The sequence below is a fragment of the Ambystoma mexicanum genome, chromosome 10, assembly GCF_040938575.1.
Source record: "Ambystoma mexicanum isolate Mex_15411 chromosome 10, UKY_AmexF1_1, whole genome shotgun sequence".
Classification (NCBI taxonomy): domain Eukaryota; kingdom Metazoa; phylum Chordata; class Amphibia; order Caudata; family Ambystomatidae; genus Ambystoma; species Ambystoma mexicanum.
Window position 1 is genome coordinate 507,565,678 of NC_090932.1, and position 10,943 is coordinate 507,576,620.

At 48.8% G+C, this 10,943-nt stretch overlaps 1 protein-coding gene across 1 annotated transcript in view; it reads left to right on the top strand.

Moving 5' to 3' along the window:
• The window catches only part of LOC138491516 (uncharacterized), a 601,105-nt gene extending 592,576 nt beyond the window's left edge, over nt 1-8,529 (top strand). Inside the window, exon 11 of the mRNA XM_069618053.1 lies at nt 4,811-8,529. Within this exon, the coding sequence (XP_069474154.1) occupies nt 4,811-7,317 (2,507 nt within the window). The 3' untranslated portion in view covers nt 7,318-8,529. The remainder of the gene's footprint in view (nt 1-4,810) is intronic.
• The last annotated feature ends 2,414 nt before the right edge of the window (nt 8,530-10,943 follow it).

Here is a 10,943-nt window from a genome sequence, read left to right on the forward strand (position 1 = left end):
TGGTTTCTCCCCGGAGTGTGCGTGTGTGGTGTCCACCTCGCACTGAGTGCGTATGGATGGAGCTTCTGGGCAGCAGGGTTTGTGGATCAATGTTGCTGTGGGGAGAGTGTAGCTTCTCTCCTGCTCCCTCCTTGACCATGCTGATGGAGATGAGAGGGGGGGGGCGCACCCAGGCCCCAGGAGCTGCGCCTATATTTGTGAGCGCCCCTCTGACCCCTTGTGGGGTGGGCAGAAGGGGTGCCTGGGCAGGGTGCACTCACCTTGGGTTGTCTCTCTGCCGTGGCTTGAGCTTCCTCGTATTGCAGTGGGGATCGCCATCTCCTCTTCCCGCTTCGCTCCTTCCCTCTCCGAGTACCGATGAGCAGCGCCGGAGCACACACTCTGTCCCGTAGGCACTGGTGGCCGGTGCTCACCAGCCGCCTTGCATATGCAGCTGTCCTCTGTGTGGGAGTCCACGCCCCGGGGGCCAGACCCGCCCCCGGCCCCCCTCCGCTCTTCCCGGTGCTGTACACTCAACCTCTCTTCTAGGGGGGGGGGTCGCCCGCGGCCTCAGCGGTGCGTAGTCTCCCACGATGCCCCCAGCGGTGTTCTGAGGCTGGCGCGGGGGGCCCCCTGGCCCCTGAGCCTCCGTGACTCCTCCCACAGGAGGCGGTCTAGTAGCCTCTCGCTCCCGGGCACTCGGTTCACTTTTCCGGCTCTATCCCCACACGGCCTCTCCTCGTTTTTCTGCTAGATTCTCCAGGTTCTCGACGGGGGAGGGGCGCCCGCATCTCATGGCAGCAGTGTCTCCCCTGAAGAGTCTAGCAGGGCGATCTCCGCTTGCTCCTATGCCTGCTGCGTCTTGTGGGCATCGGCTGATTTTTCTGTGCTGAGTCGCTCAGATATTCGCTTTTAATATGCTTTATTGTTGGCGGCCCCGGCGGGAGCACAACTCAAAATGCGACTTCCAAGGCCGGCGGCCATCTTGGAATCACCTGCTTGTTTATTTTTAATTGTGAACACTGCTTGCCATGCTCGCATGGCAAGCAGTGTTCAAAATAATTAAAAACTGAAATTATACACTTTGGATCTTCCATGCCCCCATCACTTCTTTTTGTCTCCATGGGGTCCCCTGCATGCCCTCTCAAGCATGGGTAGGAACTTTGGGGCAGTCTTTGACTTGGGCCCCCAGCGGTGTTCTGAGGCCGGCGTGGGGGGCCCCCTGGCCCCTGAGCCTCCGTGACTCCTCCCACGGGAGGCGGTCTAGTAGCCTCTCGCTCCCGGGCACTCGGTTCACTTTTCCGGCTCTATCCCCACACGGCCTCTCCTCGTTTTTCTGCTAGATTCTCCAGGTTCTCGACGGGGGAGGGGCGCCCGCATCTCATGGCAGCGGTGTCTCCCCTGAAGAGTCTAGCAGGGCGATCTCCGCTTGCTCCTATGCCCGCTGCGTCTTGTGGGCATCGGCTGATTTTTCTGTGCTGAGTCGCTCAGATATTCGCTTTTAAAATGCTTTATTGTTGGCGGCCCCGGCGGGAGCACAACTCAAAATGCGACTTCCAATGCCGGCGGCCATCTTGGAATCACCTGCTTGTTTATTTTTAATTGTGAACACTGCTTGCCATGCTCGCATGGCAAGCAGTGTTCAAAATAATTAAAAACTGAAATTATACACTTTGGATCTTCCATGCCCCCATCACTTCTTTTTGTCTCCATGGGGTCCCTGCATGCCCTCTCAAGCATGGGTAGGAACTTTGGGGCAGTCTTTGACGTGGGCCTCTCCTTGCAGCAGATCCAGGAGATCACAACAAAATGTCACTTCCAACTCTACATGCTCAAACACACATGTTAACCTTACGCCTGGGCTACTGCAGCAGTCCCAATCGGGGCCTTCCAAAGCATCAAATGCACCATTTACAACTCCTCATTTACAAAGAGTCTGTCTGACTCCCAGTTCAAGCTCATTTTGAATTGAAATCACTTTGCATACTTTTATAGAGCCTTCTACGGTGTCAGGTCTGGCTATTTGATTTAATTGACTAGGAAATATACCCCTACTAAATCTATAAGATCCTCCTCTTCCAAATTGATTCTTTTTCCCCCATGCAAGAAAAAATGTATTTGGGTAAAAAATATGTGTACTCCAGGCTCTCTCACCTAGAATGTTCCCTCTCCTGAACTGAGACCTGAGGAAAACCACTCCCATTTAAAAACAAAATCTTAAAATCTTCCATTCCCTATAAAAACACTGCCTGAATGCTTAATTGGTGTTTCTACCTGGTCACTGGAGCCCTTGTTTTGCTTTCCCCCATTCCGTCAACCCCTGGAATTCCTCCTTTGGTTCTGCACTTCTGCACTGGCCCTTGTATCGCAATTAACTTATCTCTTTTCGTGTAGCACTAATTTTATATTCTTTGGCTCTATGATGCAAGTACCTAATCTGAATCATCAATGTCCAATATCCTATTTCCCCTAAGATTTGGGGGTTCTGTCACAGTCAGTACCTTACAAACCACCAAAAAATAAATACATGTTTTTGTGCAGCCCAATAAGAGACACCGAACTTTATGGGTGGACGACCATCGAAACCCCTTCAGAGGTTAGGGTCCGTACATGTCCTTTTTGGGACACACGGTTTGGAGGCTGCAGCAGTCGCCACTCCAGTTACTGTCTCAGCTTGTCATGACAAATTAGAGGAGCGGCTACACCAACTCAAAAGATCACTGTGAACGTGCATCTTGTTCCTGCAACCCTCCGGGTCCCAAAGTTGCTAACCAGCACTTCCTAAACGGACATCACCTACCTAATTAACCTGCCTTGATAAAGACCTACTGTCGAAACACGTGTTGGCTCTCCTCATGTGACTATTGATTAAATCAAGACTAAACATAGAACCAAGTGTCCTGACCTTGATTTATTGGAACCAACCAGACGTGAATAGCATTCACGGATCCAGCGCTGATACACACAGGCTTTCTGCCAATTGTCTTACCGCTACTCTAGTTACCGTCTCATGACAAATGCGAGGAGCCAACTATAGACACCAGGCAAATAAATATATTGAGATTACTTCAGCAGGATCAACAGAGCCAGGTTCAATTTCTGAACCGATGTAAAGAAACAGATCGAGATAGCAGCAGGTAAACCTGTCCAGAAAATGTGGGCCCTGAGCACAGAATTCTCTGGGTTTTTGTGTATACAGTGATGTAATCGCTGGAAACAACATCGAGGGTGACCCGCTGGAAACAACATCGAGGGTGACCCGATATTTTTTTTAAAGGCACTATCCAACACTTTCCCCAAATATTCTAGGACTGGAGTTTGTTTATATAATTGCACCAGTCCTAAAATATGTTGAGGAGGGAGTTTAGTGCTTTTAAAAAAAATATCGAGCCACCCTCGATGTTATTTCCAGTGATTATATCACATTCAACCGGTTTTTGTAGGATTTTATGCTATGAAACTCATACAATAAGCAGTAAAATACATTTAGTCAGCTAGAGCTTTTTAACAAAACTTCCCGTGGCAACGAAGGGCATTATCTAGCACCCAATGCTTTGCCCATTCTATTCTACTCAGCCTTCGAACATGTCCAAGTTCTGCACTGATGGAAAACTTCATCATACGTAAAAAGACCCGGGCTGCTGACTAACACCCGGTGGGTGGCCCACGTTCCAGTGGTCAGGCACAAGCACCTCACCTTTGTGTGTGACTTGTCACATCACTGAGACTGCACACGTCAAGGGCAGAGACTGAACGTCATAGCTGCACAGCCTTATGGGCCTTTGAGTCCCTACCAAGCAAAACCGTTTGCTCACAGCTCTACTTCATCATGTCTCTAATAACGGCTGCAATGCTTCTCTCCATGTTACAGCTGCACGATCAGTGCTTAAGAAAGGACACAAGACACTGTCGGATTTCACAAGTAAAATTCACAGCAGCCAGTGCTACTATGAGGAGAATGACTTCTTCTGAAACCAGGGATTCCAGGCAGTCGCTTAATGTGAACTAATAGTGCACAAACTCACTTTGAGCACGATTTACAAAAATGTTTTACAATGGTGCAATCCCATTGGAAAACGTTTTGTAAATCAGGCCCACAGTTTGGTGCTCACTTGATTGTCAGAGATCGATTATCATGAAAACCCGACAGCTTTTAGATCACTCACACCTACATACACTTTGTTCATTATCCACCCTGATAGGTTTTTGAATAAATGAAGCGAACGCACATCTATCTATGGTGAATTTACATAAGGATCACTGTGGTAACCTCAACACAACGCAATGCTATGATTCTCTGTGGCGGTTGTGATCCATCACTTACAGTGCTAAACTTGACTTTTCTAAAATACCAAGCCATGGTGAACTACTGCTTATTGCAATTAATTGTAACTTTTGCATTATTTGTTTATAAAATGAAGGTGCATGGGGTGTGGGTGAAGTGGGGATTCTGCCCCAAGACATTCTTGATGATTTCTATGTTTATGAATGGCAATTTTACAGTCTCCAAAGGCCATCTCAACATCCACTTGAACCACATGTGCTTGTGTGTGGGGACAGGAGGGTATGTTGCATGCACCATTATGGTCCCTTGTAGTCAATATGATGCCCTTACTTGACAACAAGTGTGTTGTTTAACAAATATGTAGGAGTTCCTCAACTTATATAAGGAAACAAACTGTAATTCATATTGGGATACGAATGAACATGTCATGGTAAATTTAAGTGAGGATCACAGCCAAAATAGAAATATCTCTGGAACAAATTGTGGGTGGGAGTAAATCTATGTTAAGTATATACCCAACTAAACTGTACTTTTTATTGTTCACAGTGAATGGGAAATCCACTATCACCTTGGAGTGTCGTTCCCCAACTCTCTTCTCATTTACCATCAATGGAAAGGAGCGGTGGGGCCTCATGACCCTGAAAGAGAACGGCATGAAGTTGGATATCTTCCCACAGAAGGCTGGGCGTCACATGCTATGCCTATACGCCAAACCCCACAACTCAGTCTCGGACAGCTATGAAAATGTGCTGGAATACATCTTACAGTGCAGCTCTGTGGATATGACCATGCAGATCCCCAGAGAACTTGACAACCCTGTCGGTCCCAGTTGGGTGACGAAGAGCGAAGGGTTTCTGCAGCCTTCGCAGCATGAGCCCATCATTCACTCCCTAGATGGGCGATGCACGGTTACATTCCTGTTGGGGAAGCAAATGGCTGTTTTGGCCATGCTGCACTCAGATGATGTCCCCATGCCAGAGGAGATACAGAGGAAGCATATATTTCAAGTCCAGCGGCACAACACCATTGAGTTTAGGGTCCAGGTACCAAAGGCTGGGCTCTACGCCCTGAAAATATATGGGGAGAGCGAATCAACTCCAGACCACTTCGAATATATCTGCAATTACATGCTTTGCTGCAGGAACACAGAAGTGCAATGGCAGGCTTTTCCTACGGAACTGAATAACCCAGTGGGACCCTCTTTGCTAATGGAGGAGAAAGGGTTTCTGCAGCCCTCACACCTGGAACCAATCATCTATACCACAGATGGGCGCTGCTCTGTTAACTTCACATTAGGGAAGGATATCCAAATTATGGCCATCTTGCACTCAGATCACATTGCAATGACTGAAGAAATTGAAAGAAGGCACATACTGCAAGTCCAACGAAAGAACAAAGTGGAGCTAAAGGTCCAGCTTCCGCAGTCTGGATCATATGTCCTTAAGATCTATGGTGACAACAAGGCTCACCGTGGAAACTTTGAGTATGTCTGTAATTACCTCATCTGCTGCTCAAACACTAGAGTCAAGTGGCCTCCAATCCCCACCAAACTGCAGAACCCTGTAGGGCCAAACAGCCTGTCAAAAAAAAAAGGACTCCTTCAGCCCTCCCAGCGCGAGCCGATAATCTTTAGCACAGATGGGCGCTGCTCAGTGAGTTTCACACTGGAAAAAGACTTCAATGCTTTGGCCATGCTTCATTCTGATGAGCTAGGCATGACAGAACAGATTGAAAGGAGGCACATCCTGCAGGTCAAATGTGAGAACCGAATTGAATTTAGGATCCAACTTCCACAGGCCAGTACATACGCTCTCAAAATCTACACTGAGAGCAAGTCGAATCGAGGACACTTTGAATATGCCTGCAACTACCTCCTCTTATGCACTAATACAGACATATGCTGGCCACCCTTCCCTACCATGCTGCGCAATCCCGTGGGGCCTACCACGCATATGGAGAAGCACGGCTTATTGCAGCCTTCTCACACCGATCCAATCATCTACACCGCAGATGGACGCTGTTCAATCAGCTTCACTCTGAGCAAAAATGTTAATTTATTTGCCAAGCTGCAGTCTGACGACATCATTATGACAGAGGATATTGAAAGAAGACATGTCCTGCTGGTTCAGAAAGAAAACAGCATAGACTTTGAGGTTCAGATCCCTCAGACAGGCATTTATGTCCTCAAAATCTACGCGGAGCGTGACACGGACCCAGGCAGCTTCAGTTTTGTCTGCAACTACCTAATTTCATGCACCAGCACGGGAGTGGGGTGGCCAGCCCTTCCCGAGGAACTGAACAGCCCAGTAGGACCCAACTGGCTCATGGAAAAGAACGGCGTGTTCCAGCCTTCCCATCTTGAGCCGATTATCTACACGCATGATGGCCGGTGCTCCGTGGGCTTCACTCTGGATGAGGATGTGACTCTGCTGGCGACTTTGCATTCAGATGACATTACAACAGAACACATAAAGAGACGCCATATCTTTCCAGTATACAATCAAAGCAGAATGGAGTTCAAAGTCCAAGTGCCACAGGCTGGAATCTATGTCCTAAAAGTGTCTGCCAAAAGCAAGTTAGATCCAAGCAACGTGTACGAATTTATTTGCAACTACCTTATATGTTGCCCCAACACTCGGGTGAAGTGGCCAGCTTTCCCGGTGATATATAGCACCTGGGTGCCCCACTACGAACTGCTAGAGCCCCTATCTGGAGTGCTTCCCGCCAACAGCAATGTACATTTCAAACTCAGAGCTGAAGGGGCAGTGGCAGTAGCCATCCAAGGGAAACACCTCCTGCCTCTGTCTCTAGGTAAAGATGGCTGCTGGGAGGGAACCGTCAGTACAGCTGGGTGCCAAGAGATGTATGTCCAGGTGACAGAAAACTTCAACAGAAATTATTCTTCTGTTCTGGGTTACCAAGTGGAAGTTGAGGCAGGAAATACAATGATTTTCTATGACAAGGCAAAGGCAGGGATGACTGGAGATCAATCAGCAATGTCTGCAAAGCTTCTACATAAAGAGGCCTCACCTGAGCATGCCAATCAAGTTTAGCACGGCCCATGGGCTCAGGTCAAACTTCATTGGTCTCAGGTATGTCAGTGGCTACCTGGCTTGGAAATCTAGGGGGTGTGTGATAAGACAATCCTTGCTCCGAATCGCACATGCATTCTATGCGGATAACATAAAGGGCAGAAGAGAACAGCATCTGGCACTTGCTAAATGAATTGTCGACAGAGGAAAACTTAAAAAGATGTGTCGGTGCTACACCTGTGCAGAGCCTGGGGCGGCACATAAGAGCATTGAGAGATGCCATGTATCATATGTGGGGACTAAGCATGCTCCTGGCATGATCCTTTATTTGGAGAAAGCATTTTGCATACCCTTGCACTCAACTATGAAACTGCTGTACCTCTTATGTTTACTTTGAAGCTGTCAGTGGGGAGGGTTTGTAGAGTTATGGCCCTCACAGTTGTTTGATCACACAAAGATACCAGAGGGGCAGTCAAAACATCAAGAAAGGGTTAAGGCACAGGTATATTGTATAGTGATAATCCATATTGCCTCAACGTCGCATGTCACTTTCTTAGTGTTCTGTTACATGTGCACTTTCCAGTTTTTTCATTCTCAAGCTTTTATCACCTTGTTCCTCTCATCAGTCTAATGCTTTAGTAGGCTCCTAATCTATGGAATTTGAATTGTTCATCTGTGTTCGATTTTCCCGTCTGTGCAACCCAAATTCTGACAATTTTCCGTTGATTCCTGTTTCAAAGCTGTATTATATTGTATACCCCACGCAGCCCCTATATTTTCCAGACAAACTGACTGTGATGTCAAGAACACATTGAGAAGAACTTAATACAGGCATTGACAAAGTAATAAGTCTGATTTGTTTTAGTTTATATGTTGTGCAACTTATATGGGTGTATTGGTGAAGAGCGGCTGGAGATGGAGTTGATATGTGCTTTTTGAGTGTCGCTGTACATTTGGATCCTTGGTTGTACGATTTTCAGGGGTTTAGTTGACAAGTGAACAAATGCATCATTGGAGCTTTGCATAAAGGGTGTCCCAGTGTTTTAGTGAAGGAACTGAATGATATGATGGGATGGTGCCTCCTTATGGCCATGTATTATTCTTGTATGCCAGATATTGCGATATATGCCCATAATATGCAGGTACTCAAACCATATGCCATGTATTGCACAATAAGGCCAGGTACTCCCAGTACATTCCGGGTACTGCCGTCATATGTTAAAATATTGCCTCCATGCATAAAGTATATGTCATTCTTTGTTCATTATGCTGCTGCTTTGTCTGTGGTCTTTTTGGGTTCAGTAAGGGCTGGGGCAGAATGCTCGGGTTCAGAGTGGTTTGGGGACGCTGCTTCTTGTAAAGAAATCGTATTTCTTGTGGAGTGTCAAGCATAAAATGACACAAGGAAGTGGGCAGCAATTACTGTTGAGCTGCTGACCAAGGGACTAAGACCTGAGAGGAACGGCAAGCAACTGTTTTATTTATTTCATAGAGGAGGCACCATAGCACATGTGAGCTGTCTCCATTAGTTAATTTGAACCTTTGAGTCTGCAAGATAATATGTGAAAACGAGGAAGGGCTCGGAGCTATTATTGCTTCCTAGTGCTCCCCCATTAAACGCTATATGCAAGTTCGTCTCTTTCTATTCAAAGAACAACCCATGCAGCAGAGGGCAGAATAGACACGCAGGTGCCTTTCAGTCTTTCTTCTCGCTCCATAGGCACATGAACACTTTCTCTACAGTGCACCGGAGAGCAATAGGGGACAGTGAGGTACGATCCCTTCATGCGAGTAGTGGGCAGTAACAGGCTGTCTGTTGTCAAAGCCCTTGTTATCGGGAAACCTAGCCACACTAAATACATTTTGTTTCTTCTCTTTTCTTTTTTTCTCTAAGTTATGTGTCTGAGCCTGCAAACCACACAGAGCGGCCAGCAAGTGGGAGACCAACTCCCACGAGACAAGAAATATATGTTTTTGTTTAATATTGTGGCGTAGAGAAAATGGGAAGCAGGTGTGGCGCCGCCCGATGACGGGCGCGCACGCGGCGGCGGGACGTTGCACGCCATCGCGTGCAGTACAAATAAACAGGGCGTTTCCTGGCCGCGGTAGAGCGACCGGGAAGCCCGAACCAAGACGGACGTGTGTGTCTCAGTCCTTGGTGCCAGGGCTTGCGGCGATGCGCGCGGGGGGCGCCGGTCACTCTCAACAGTGGCGACGAGTGGGGGAAACGATGCCCGGGCCCGGCGGTGATCATCGGAATAATTTTTCACCGAAACGAGGTCGGAAGACAGACTTCGTTTCACGCCGTGGGTAGTGCGTTGCCCACGCGGCTGGCGGCCATTTTGTGCAACTGGCTGTGGGACTTCAGGGGGCTCCGGTTTGGGCCCTGAAACGACCCCAGGCCTAATTTTTGGACATTCTAGTAGCTGACAGCTACATCTACACAGAGTTATGCCCAAATAGTGCATCGACTCAATTTTGGGTTTTCTACGTCGAGTGGAAGCTAGGAGAAGGCCTATCTTGGCTGGGCCTGCTGAATCTAATTATATTTTGCCACAAATTTTTGGAACAACCAAAGGCATACTGCCTTTTCATCCCCTTCATCATCATCCAGGTGGCTCCACCTATCTTCATCCTCTTCATCATCACAGAGGTGGCAGGAGTCACTGCATCCAGAGGTGGTCCATGCTGAGGATCTATTTGGGCTTAGTGTTTGAGTTGCGGCCCCTGATCAACATTATGGGGGTGCCTGTGCGCTCAAACTCATGAGTGACATCGAGGATCAGGACGGAGCACACGGTGTGGCGGCGCAGTTTCATCCTCGTGCACCAGTGGCCCTGCAGGGTCCACAACCTCCAATGCAGCAACCAGCAGCTCCAGCAGATGGTCAGGCAGCGGTTCCCGCCCTCCAACCCCCAGTTCAACCAGCTGCTGCACCTGGTGTCCAGCTAGCGGCGCCTGCCATGGCCTGGATAACGCTCCAGCGCATCCTTGAGCTAGGAAGCTGCCACGAGGTATCAGAGGCGAGAGCTGCAAGTATGGCGGCCGGGTCGCGCCCTATCAAAACTGAAGAGATCTGCGCGATGTGGCGAGGGGGGGGAGGTGCCAGGAGATATGGCGGCAGCACACGGGACAGAGCCGGGAGGGCAGGCGAGATTTGTCAAAAATGCGGATACGACCTGCCTCACCCAGCGGAGTGCCCTGCAGCTGGAAAGACCTGTGGACGTTGCGGGTTGCCAGACCACTTCTCAAGGGTGTGTAGGGCGGCCTTGCCCGTACTGGTGCCAAGGGGCCAGGGCCGAGCTGTCTCCGCTCGCCAAGGTCGGCCGTCCAATGTCGCTCAGGTCGACCAGGGCGAGGAAGAGGCTCAGGTGGAAGAAGCCGAAGAAGAAGACGAAGAGAACATATTCTTTGTCTCAAGTGTGGAGCTTCTAAGAGGCAGGAACCGACGACAACCAAGGTGCGTGGTCGAAGTGAACCAGTCTCTGTCCTCGTGGACACAGGGGCATCGGTAAACGTCATGGCCCGAGAACATTACAATGCCATGGATCAGCCGCCCAGGCTGGTCACGCCAAGGGCCCGCATCTTTGCATTCGGTGGTGTGGAGCCCATCCCTCTGGACGGGGCCTTTATAGCAAAAGTAGAAC